At 53.0% G+C, this 10,214-nt stretch overlaps 1 protein-coding gene across 4 annotated transcripts; it reads right to left on the bottom strand.

Moving 5' to 3' along the window:
- Window positions 1-1,146: 1,146 nt before the first annotated feature.
- Window positions 1,147-10,175, bottom strand: TAS1R1 (taste 1 receptor member 1). Of its 4 annotated transcripts, XM_034753280.1 has the most exons (7): window positions 9,913-10,175; window positions 8,999-9,117; window positions 7,613-7,919; window positions 6,285-7,079; window positions 5,347-5,559; window positions 4,633-4,753; window positions 1,147-3,084 (listed from the first exon to the last, which is right to left on the bottom strand). In XM_034753280.1, the coding sequence occupies exons 1-7, from the start codon at window positions 9,916-9,918 to the stop codon at window positions 2,162-2,164; spliced, it is 2,484 nt and encodes an 827-aa protein (XP_034609171.1). In that variant the 5' UTR covers window positions 9,919-10,175; the 3' UTR covers window positions 1,147-2,161. The 4 variants fall into 4 exon arrangements, with proteins under 4 accessions (XP_034609171.1, XP_034609173.1, XP_034609172.1 ...); XM_034753282.1 differs by lacking the exon at window positions 8,999-9,117; XM_034753281.1 differs by lacking the exon at window positions 9,913-10,175 and having other exon boundaries at window positions 6,555-7,079; window positions 8,999-9,904.
- Window positions 10,176-10,214: the final 39 nt, after the last annotated feature.

Here is a 10,214-nt window from a genome sequence, read left to right on the forward strand (position 1 = left end):
CAGGGGAGGCTAGGCCTGGAGTTTGCAGGAGGCACTGCAGTTTGCATCACTCGTGGAGCATGAAGCAACAAATAGCAAACTGCTGAGTGCAGGCTGCTGGGTGGGAGCCTGTCCCAGAGCCACAGGGAAAGCAGAGGGGCTTCGGAGGCCCTGGCAGAAAGAGCCCCTTGTCATTGAGGGACAGGCTATAAACTGCTCCAGGCAGAACAGCTCTGTCCCCTTGGTCATTGCTGGCCTACTTGGCCGGAAGGGAACCTCGTACAGGTAGCGGCAAATGTTATTCCCCTGGATGCTCTCAGCTGAAACTGACAATTGAGTGACTCCCCCCGAGAGAGGAGCAAAGCTCTGCATTCAGCCTCCCTGGGCAAATCCAGCAGGCCCTGGGAATCGCAGCTTGCAGCCAGTCACCCTGCCAGTGTTGGCAAAGGCTCTTGTAAGTCCTCAGGGACAGGAGCAGGGCTAACTATGGGCTGTAATGCAGCAGTGCGTGAGTTTTCAGTTAAGTTTGATTGACTGTTGGTGGCCGTTTGGGTGCTGTTGCTGCTGTTCGGGAGAGACATTCGATTTTTTTCTCCTGTGTTATATTTAATGGCAGTTTAACAGTAAAAACTATCTGACAAAAATAGTACTTAATGTCGGGACTTTGTGGGGAAGGTGAGAGGGAGGGGCTGAGTGCACAGTGAGATGGCTTCCGATGCAGGGGGAGAAGAGCATGAGGACTGGAGCAGAGTGCCCACTGTGTAAGTTCCCTCTGCTTAGTGTCCCCTGTGGCCGTGGGAGTGAATGGGCCCGTGCCTGGGTGCTGGTGCTGAGAAGCAGCAGCCTGTTCCCAACCCCACTCTCTGCCCACATCAGCACCCGAGAGAAAAGGGGCGTTTTTATCCTAGGCTGGCCAGGGAGCTCAGCCTCCCCCTTGCCACCTTGAGCTGACAAAGCCAATGGCCTGAGCCTCCCAGGCAGCTGTTCTCACATCTCTTGGGTAACCAGCCTGAGAGACCATCAGCCACTCAGTTCCAGGGGCATGAGCAAATCTTCAAGAGCCTCCTGTTCCGAGGTGCTGGGCTCATGGGGATCCCGTTCCCCGCCCAGCCCCACTCACTGGGCGTTCCATCCGTTTAGTAGGGAGAAAAGAGAAGCCCAGATCTCTCTTGGGGGGAAGTGTTTAATAGCCAGGACACAGTACTGTAGAATGACTTGTGCCATCTGGTTTTGTGCCTCTTTTCCATTCCATTCCCCATATCCTACAGCAGTCTTGGAGGATGTGGCTCCCCTGGGACCTGCTGCTGTCTCCAGGTCTGTGATCTGCAACTTAGGCTGGAAGTGGGCAGGGGGCATGCAGCGCTGCCATCTTACGGCTATGAGGATGCCAGGCAGGGGATAGCAGTGGGAGTCAGTGCTCCTGAAATGCTGGAGCCATAGAGCCAGGCTAAGGATGTGCACTAGCTCATGGAGCCAGTCCCGTGCTGCTATGAAGTGCAGCCCTGGAGTTGGCAGCAGGACCAGTGTGGATGGGGCTCTGGGAAGCACTATCCCTTGGAGGGCTGGAGGTGGGGGGAGCCGCGAAAGGGGACAGCAAAGTGTTACTGCCCTGGGCTAACCTCGCTGCTCTGCCCCTAAACTCCCTCCCCCCCCAGGCTATGGGATCACTACCTCCGTGCCCTGCACAGGCCGCTGCATGCAGCTCTGTCACAGGGCCGCCCGTCCACTCGCAGGGAAGACGAAGAGCATGGGCTGAGTTGTCCCTCACCCCACAGGCTGGCGGGGAGTGAGGCAAGGCCCCGGGCCCAGGTTCTAACTGAAACAGGGGAGCTCCTGTCAATCCTGTTCTTGCTGACACCTCCCACAGCACTGGCCCCATGTGGCCAGCATCCTCCCATGTGCCCCCTGCAGGGCATGTTGCTCATTACCCCCCCCCCGCCCCATTCCCACACAGCTACTCTCACCTCACAGCCCAGCAGGTAGTCACAGGCCTGAGCTCATCTCTCTCCACCCCTCTGCACCCCCATCTCCCAATAGAGCCCCCCTGCAGCTCCCTGCACACATCTCTCACCCTCTTCCCCCATATTGGGAGGCTGAGCACACAGAGATCAATAGCTGTGAGGGACCTCCCCCCACCCCCCCATATAAACCCCAAGGTGTCCCTGCTCCCCCGCCCGTGGGCTCAGTCCGAGCTCTTCTTCGTGGTGTAACTCTGGATAGACATCTGGAAGTGCTCAGTGGTGTTGAGCTGTGCTCGGAAGAGGATGATGTAGCCTTTGGGGAGGAAGTAGCCTCCAAAGATCCCGGAGAGGGTGGTCAGGTTGGACAGCACGGTGATGGCCACCAGGTACTTGCCCTGGTAGAAGACATAGGTGGTGAGAAAGCAGATGAAGCAGACAAAGTTGATAAGCAGGCTGCAGGTGATGCACTTGGCCTCGTTGTAGTTCTCAGGCAGGTCCTTCCCCATGTAGCTGATGACAAAGCAGCAGATACTGAGCAATATGTTGTAGAGTAGTACCCAAACAGCGTCATCTTCCGAGCACTGGAAGATGATCAGCGTCACAAACGTCTTGTAGTCCTTCCTAGGCACTGAGGGATTGGTGCTGAGCGAGACCAGGCACATCACCAGCTGGCCGGCTGTGCAGGCTCCGATGAACAGGTTTGGTCCATTGTGCCTCATCCAGGCTCTATAGAAGGCAGGCCACTTAGAAGCCAGTTTGAAGATGCAGATGATCTGGAAGGCACGGGTTGCGATGCACGAGAGGCAAATGGTGAAGCTGATGGAGAAGACTGGCAGCCTCAGCAGGCACGTGTGCCAGGTGGGCTCCCCAAAGTAGCAGTAGAGGCTGCAGCAGGCACAGATCAGAGCGCCCAGCATGAGGAAGCACATTCTCCCGCCTGCCGACTTGACCACTGGCGTGGTGAGGTTCTGGGCAAAGAGGGCAGCTGTCCCTGCCAGCAGCAGCAGCAGCAGGGTGATGCCAGTCAGCAGGGCCCAGGAGACGGGGTCAGCCCAGGACAGGAATTCGATGGTCCGATTGAAGCAGATTTCACTCCCCACTGGGGCCCACTGATCTGTCCCACAGGGCTGGCAATTGTAGAGGTCTGCAGAGGAAGGGAATGGAGGAGCTGAGATGCTGCTCACACACCATGCTGGTTATGGTAATAATGATCTGCCTTCTTATAGCACCTCATGCCTGAAAGGATCCCAAAACACTGAACAAGCTGCGTACAGGGATCACCCACCATTGGGATGCAGCTGCCTCTGGGGTGGAGCACAGATGCTGGGAATAACAACCCAGCCCTTATGTAAAGTGCGTTAGGGTCTTTAATGACCTGGGATCAATGTGCACCACCTCCAAACAAGGTTCAGTGAGACAGTATAAAAGGTGACAAATCCAAAGGCCTCAGCCCTAGAGTGAGTGAGTGCAATTCTGGTGCTGTTAATGGTCCTCTGAGACCACTGGGGTGTCTGTGGCAGGATATGGAAAGGAATTAGAATGGGAGAACTCTGGGCTACAGAGTGGCCTCCCTCAGCATGGCTCCCCCTAGCTTAGTCAGGGGCAGTAGCTTCTGTTGGCTTACCTGGGTGAACTAAGGCTTACAGACCACCTGGAGTCCTGGTAGGGGTAAAGTACACAGCTCATGCAGCCAGTCTGGGTGGGGGAACATGTGATGAGGGCTCCAGCAGATGCAACAGCCCCACAGAGGCTGGCATGTCTGCAGCAGCTGCTCTCTCCTCCACCTGCAGGTTGGATGCTGAGGTGTTCACCCAGCCAGCACACTGAGTAACTTACCCCTGAAGCTCTCCACTGTTGGCGGTTGCCCAAAGCTCATACTCTAGTGTGACATGGAGTCTGCTGGCGTCTACTGAGCGAGAGTAAAGGGGTCGAAGACATCCTCTTGCCATAGGTTTGTATTTGTGGCTGGCACAGCGGGGATCAGCTAATCCTGCAGTCAGCCCTGGACACCACCTGGCCCCCAGCATCCAAGCATTTTTCATATCGCTTCCAGCACCATCGACTTGCCACTAACCAAATTCCGCCCTGATATTTATTGCCACCTGGTGCTGTTCATTCTTTCTGGGTTTGTCTGTCTGTCTGCCTGCCTCGCCAACGGGACAAAGACAACAGTGGGCAGGATCTTCCTCCCAGGACAGGCAGCAGCTGTCACACCTGCTTCCCCTACCCAAAGCTCACAGTGAGAGGAGTCAGGCAGCTGCAGCTTCAGCTCACCTGTTCATCTGATTCCCAGCAACCCATCTGAAACCACAGCTTCCTAGCACCAGCCAGGAGTGCACTGGAGCCAGCACTCGGCGCTGGGGGGGAGACCCGGTATTTACATACCCACAGCACTGCAGCCCTTCTGAGAGCTATACAAATGGAGAAGTCAGAGAGCAAGCTGCACTGGGCCATTTGCATCTCAAACGCTAGTCACCAGGCTCCACAAGAGGAGGGGAAAAGGAATGGGAGGAGGAGAAGAGGAAACTGCTGCAGCCAGGATGGATGAGAAGGAGAAAGTAAGGAGCATAGAGAAGGGCTGGAGTAAGCGTGTACAAGAGGAGCATGGAGCCAGGTGCATGGGATAGGAACACAGGAATGGCAGGACAAGATTAACCAGCTTGCCCTGGCTGTGACCCCTATGACTACTGACCACTGCTGTTCAGGAAGGTTCCTGTGGGGCAGGCCACGCAGTCAAAGCAGCATTGGTGAAGCCCCACCTGCATCCTCTTCTCTCCTTTTACACAGACCTTTGAACAAGTTGACACAGGCACCTAGATGAAAGCACAGCAAGGGTCAGGCCTGCCAAGAGCAAGCCCCCATCACAGCTGGGCCAGCTAGGAAACAGCACAGACTGAGCAAAGCTGAGTTCCTGGGACCGGCGCAGGCTGCTCACCACAGGGCTGTTCCGTATATTTCCAGGCACCTTAATGTCCAGGAAAGGGGTCAGGACTGCGGGTGGGAGCAGCACAAGGCCATGCCTGGGGTGATTCTTCCTGAGAGAGATTTTTCTGAAAATTAAGATGCAAGCAGGAGCACCAGCCCCGATTGTTACAGAGCCTACACCCTGAGATGCTGAGTGCCCCAGCTTCACCCTGCTATGGGAAAGACCTGTGGAGATGCAGCCGACCTGACAATGACCAGAAAATGTGACTCAGCGCAGAAGAAGTGGTGAGGCGGGCCCCTCCCGGCCTGGAGGAGTCTGCTCCTCCAAGCCCTGGGACACAAAGCTTTATGCAGGGTCAAGTTTCAGGAATAAGGGGAGGTTGTTTTTGTTTGTAATGCTAAGAAAATCCCTGTTTGGTGCTACTGCCCTACCCTCCTGAGGCCACTCCTTTCCCAGCATGCAGCTCAGATGCTGTGGTACCTGATTATCCTTTGTATGCCAGAGGAATCCATCCTGGCCAATGTTCAGTCTGTCTGGGTTTTGGACGTAAGACCCAAATACATCAAAAGACCAGGTCTGGCCAGTCCACTTCCACACGACAAGGTCGTAGCCTGTCAGGGGATCCCCATTGGTATCAAAATGCACCTGGCTCTTCTGCAGAGTGAAATTCACCTGCTTGATTTTTTCCAGGAGCTGGAAAACAAAAAAGCCACAGACAGAAAAGATCCAAGATTCCCACATAAAGCTTCAGCCGCTGGGCAAAGACCCCAGTCGGGGATAGATTAGAGCCTTAACAGGGTGGGAGTGTCCATGTCTTTGCTGCTCTCTCTTTCTCATGAATTCCCCCACCACCCGGAGGCAGAGCAGTCCTGTTATGCCCATGTTACAGATGGAGAACTGAGGCACAGAGACTAGTAGTATATTTTTCAAAAATGCCTAAGTCTCATTGCCTTTCAAGAGATGGAGGCGTCTAACTCACTTAGGGGCTTTTGAAAAGTTTACCGTAAGTGGCATCCCAAGGGCACACGGTGCCTATAGGGAAGCAGGGTATTGAACCCAGGTGTCCGAGGCCCCCAGCTACTATCCATCCTCTCTTCTGATTAGAGATGGTCTCTCCAGAGCAGGGTAAGGCCCATTGGCAGGGCAGTGCTGGCCTGTTCTGGGACTCAATTCACCAGCCTTGAAACCTTATTGGTGCTTTGACGGCATGCAGCTTGCAGGTAGAGCTTGGAGCTGGTGCGCACCTGCTCATCCTGCTAGATACTTATACTTCTGCTCCTTTCTACTTCCAGCCCCCTGCTCTGACTATAGCATAGTCACACCTGCCCTGAGCTCGGGCTGCCCCCGGGCAGCTTCACACAAGGAGACTCTCGCTCCTGTACAAAAGAGAGGGGGTCCTTTCCCCGTGACCCACTCACCTGCCAGGGATAGACTTTGACCTTGCTGCACGTTCCCGAGCAGCAACCCAGCAAGTGGTGCAGGCCGTGGGCCACAGCAAACACCGCCGAATACACGTTAAAGGAGGTCCAAATGTCAAACGTCTGGGGTGCTGAAGTGAGTGAGTGGCACCTTGTGCAGATCTGATTGCAGCCTTGGCTGGTGCTCTCTTTACTGCTGCTCCCGCCACCCCTCCCGTCAGGACCCAAATCAGGGGCACACGTGGCTACATTACTTTTCTCTGAACTCACATGGGCAGATTCAAATTCCTCCAATCCTGGAAGCTTTGCCTGCTTGACTGACAACCCAATCACGGTGCCTATTCTGTGGATGCCAGGGATGCTCCAGACTTCTGAGGCTAGAGACCATGCCTCAGTGCCCAGCCACACCTTCTCGGTCACATTCTCCTGAACCACCATGTCAAACAAGTCTTTAGCACTGTCCACATTGGAGAAGACGACGGTGACATTGACCCCGGTCCCCACAAGGACTCTAACCATCCTCTTCAGCTCTGGGCTGCTGGCGCCCCTCTTCGTGGGGATGATTCCTTGGTAGGCGGCACAGATGTCATGCTTAGCCACCACCTCTTGCAGGGTCTTTATCCCATTCCTGCCATAGGCATCATCACTGCCCACCATCGCAATCCAGTTCCACCCGAACTCCTGCAGCAGCAGCACCACAGCCTCGACCTGCAGCCTGTCGCTGGGGATGGTGCGCAGGAACGAGGGGTAGGCACGCTTCAGGCTCAGCATCTCGTTGGAGGCTTCGTAACTAATCTGCAAAAGGGAATGAGGGAAAAGATGTGTCTCCAGCTGGGAAATTGCACAGAGAGGATGGGCACTGGTACCGTGTGGAGGTCAGTGCTGAGTAGTGATTACCCGAGGAGGAGGGGGGCGATTGGCATCGAGCAGCGATACCGGCAGGAGGAACCAGCATCAGCCGTGACTCTTGTGGGCGTGAGGGGACTGGTATTTGGAGGGCACATGGATGTGGTGGCTGCAGCAACACACATTGAAAAAACAACCAAGTAAGCAGCATGGCTGCATGTCGTTCTCAGCGCTAGGAATGAGCCTAACCTCTGATGGAGTCACACCGAGACTGAGTCCCACGTGCCACAAAGGACCATAGGGGTCACATCACCTGCTCGGAGCACTGATCCTCCAGCCACCTCCACCCCAAACCACAAGCCCACTCCCTGCCCTTCTTCTGATTAATCAGGATTACCCCAATCAGCTCCTGTGTTTGACCCTGCCACAGACCGTACTGCTTCCAATATATTTGGCATTGCTCCAGACAAGCTACTGATTACCTCTGGCATAAGGAGGATGCTCAGGATAGCTGCGGTGGTGAGGGTAAATTGGCTGCTGTCCGGCCCTATCAAAGCCACAGCCTTGGGCTGGTAGTGTGTGAAGTTGCTGAGCACTTCCACGTGGTGCTGCCTGCTCTGGGCAAGGATACTCAGTGTTGCGTACATGTTGGCAGATTCTGAGCATGTGTTGTAGATCTCGTAGCCCAAAGTGACATTGGGGAGGAGGCTGCTGGAGTTGTTTATCTTCTCGATGGCGAATCTCATGGCTTGGAACAGGTGGTAGCCATGGCTGTTTACAGAGGCCGCGCTGCAGAAATATAGGTGTTATTGTAGAGGCAAGAGAGAGATGTGAAGGCTTCACTGAATCTTGGAGATGCACCCTGGGCAACACCTGGCATAACAACAATGTGGTCCAAGAGCCAGGCAGCCTGGAGTTCTAATGCTGACACACTGGGTGACCTGAGACAAATCACTTCACCTGTCTGTGCCCCCTCTGCTACGTGTACTATGGCTCATGGGGGATTCATGAGGAGACCAGCAGCACAAGTATCTTTCTTTTTGTACGGTTACACTGAGGTTGCCGCTATTTATTTTTGCACAACACACATCAGATCTTACCTATTAGTTCAAATCCCCATTGTCCCTCTCCTAATCAGCAACCCCTTATGCACTATCCTATGGGGCAGATTCACTGCCCTGCTCTGCTCCCTTTCTCCTGCTCAGGTGGCACAAGAGGAGAAACCACCTACATCTCCCCAGATCTCTGATGGCACAGAGTGGATCTTGGCTGTAGCAGAGATTTTCTTCTGTAATGGCCGCAGTCACACCAACTAAGCTGTGATATTTTGGACTATTGTCATTTTATTAATGAGAGGTGAGCCCTGCATGCCCCAACTCCTAGCCCACCATGCGTCATCTCTGTTGCAGCTTCCTGTCTATTTGCCGTGGGTCTTTTTGTCCCATATCTGCTTTCCTACTTGTTGTTCTACTTCTTTTTCTTGCTTGTTTCGCCTCCTGTTTCTATTCCTACTAAATATGATTTCCTTCTTTGTGTCTGTCTAATCTAGGCTAACAGCATTTCTAAAGCTCTGGTCACTGTATTATTATTGTTATTGTTTGTATTGGGTTGCAGAAGCCCCACTGTACTAGCTGCTGTACAAACACAGAATGGGCCCTGCTCCAACACTTTAAAATCTAAGTATAAGATGAGAGGCACCAGGTGGATCTAGCAGACAGACCGTGAGCACAAGGAAGCAGTGAGATAATACTGGACAGAATGTTAAGCAGTAATTACAGCCTACCCCCTGCGTAGCCGCACTGACTCTACTATCTAGGTACTGACACATAGTATTTGTTGCAGCCCCAAGCCCTAACCTTCTCACTTACCTGTCACATATGTCAACTTCTGGTCTAGATTTCACTGTTGTTGAGTAGCTATGCAGTCGGAAAAATCCTGCAATCGTGTAATCCCCGTCCATGCTGAATTCAGAAGAAGGCTCCATGTTCTGGCATATGAAAGCCCAATAACATGGAGCCAAGAAATACAAATATAAAATGAATGGAGGAGAAAGCATCATGCTGTTGGTACAGATCTCTCTGGAGAAGGGGCTGGGAAGCATATAATGGACACTTACTGCCTCTCAGACAATGCTAGACTCTCAGACCCTGAAGTACCTTGGACTATTTACATAGACAGCCTATGCAAATGCCACAGATACAACATGTACCCAGGAACTAGGACTTCACACTTTCCCAGGAAGGGAGGAAGTTTTGCTTTGAGGTAAAAACAACAAACCAACCAGGGATTTATCTATTGTGATATTCTGCAGGTGAGCCCAGACCCTGTGGTCAGTGGAAATGGCATGAATTAACTAGGTCATGATCTTCATGGAGGATACTCTCTCTAGGGTAGTTCTCTCCCACCTCCCCCTCACTTTAAACCGAACAGTTATTTGATATGTACATGCGTCTGACGAAGTGGGTATTCACCCACAAAAGCTTATGCTCCAACACATCTGTTAGTCTTAAAGGTGCCACAGGACACTCTGTTAGTTATTTTATAGTTTCATTCAACAAGGGTCACAGGTGTTGGAGTGTTTTAGGAAGTACAGTGGGCTGTGTGGGGCTTTTGTTATGGGCATTTAGAAGTGTTTTGATATAACTACTATATATGTTGCACTATGTTCTACATGTAATAGGGAGGGAGAAGAGAAAAAAGCCAGTGTGTGATGTACATCAGAATCTCTGCTAATAAACTACTTCTTCAGCGAGGCTCACAAAGGTAATAAAAGATAAATTACCATCATAAGTGTGTCCTCCTCTATATGGTATGTGTATACTTTAGATGAGAGATTCTCAAACTGTGGTCCGCAAGTTCCATTCAGGTGGTCCGTGGATAGTTCCCTCTAAGGTGCACACCTGGGTGGCCGCACACAAGAAAATGAAGGGCCACCCACCTAATTAGTGGAGTCCCACAGGCATGGCTCCACTAATTAGGTGCCTGGACCCTAGAGAAGACGCACATGTAAGGTGAGGTAGTGGCCTTGGGGGAAATTGGGGGTAGGTGGGACGGGGCAGTGGGGTGAGAAGAGGAGGTGGGGGG

Source organism: Trachemys scripta, chromosome 19 (assembly GCF_013100865.1).
Source record: "Trachemys scripta elegans isolate TJP31775 chromosome 19, CAS_Tse_1.0, whole genome shotgun sequence".
Lineage (NCBI taxonomy): Eukaryota > Metazoa > Chordata > Testudines > Emydidae > Trachemys > Trachemys scripta.

Coding starts and splice junctions, on each gene's coding strand:
- TAS1R1 (XM_034753278.1), bottom strand. CDS start 9,231: ATGCTTCCCAGCCCCTTCTCCAGAGAGATCTGTACCAACAGCATGATG. Junction 7,920..8,998: donor GAAGTTGACATATGTGACAG/GTAAGTGAGAAG, acceptor ATATTTCTGCAG/CGCGGCCTCTGTAAACAGCC. Junction 4,754..5,346: donor GGCATACAAAGGATAATCAG/GTACCACAGCAT, acceptor GCTTTCATCTAG/GTGCCTGTGTCAACTTGTTC.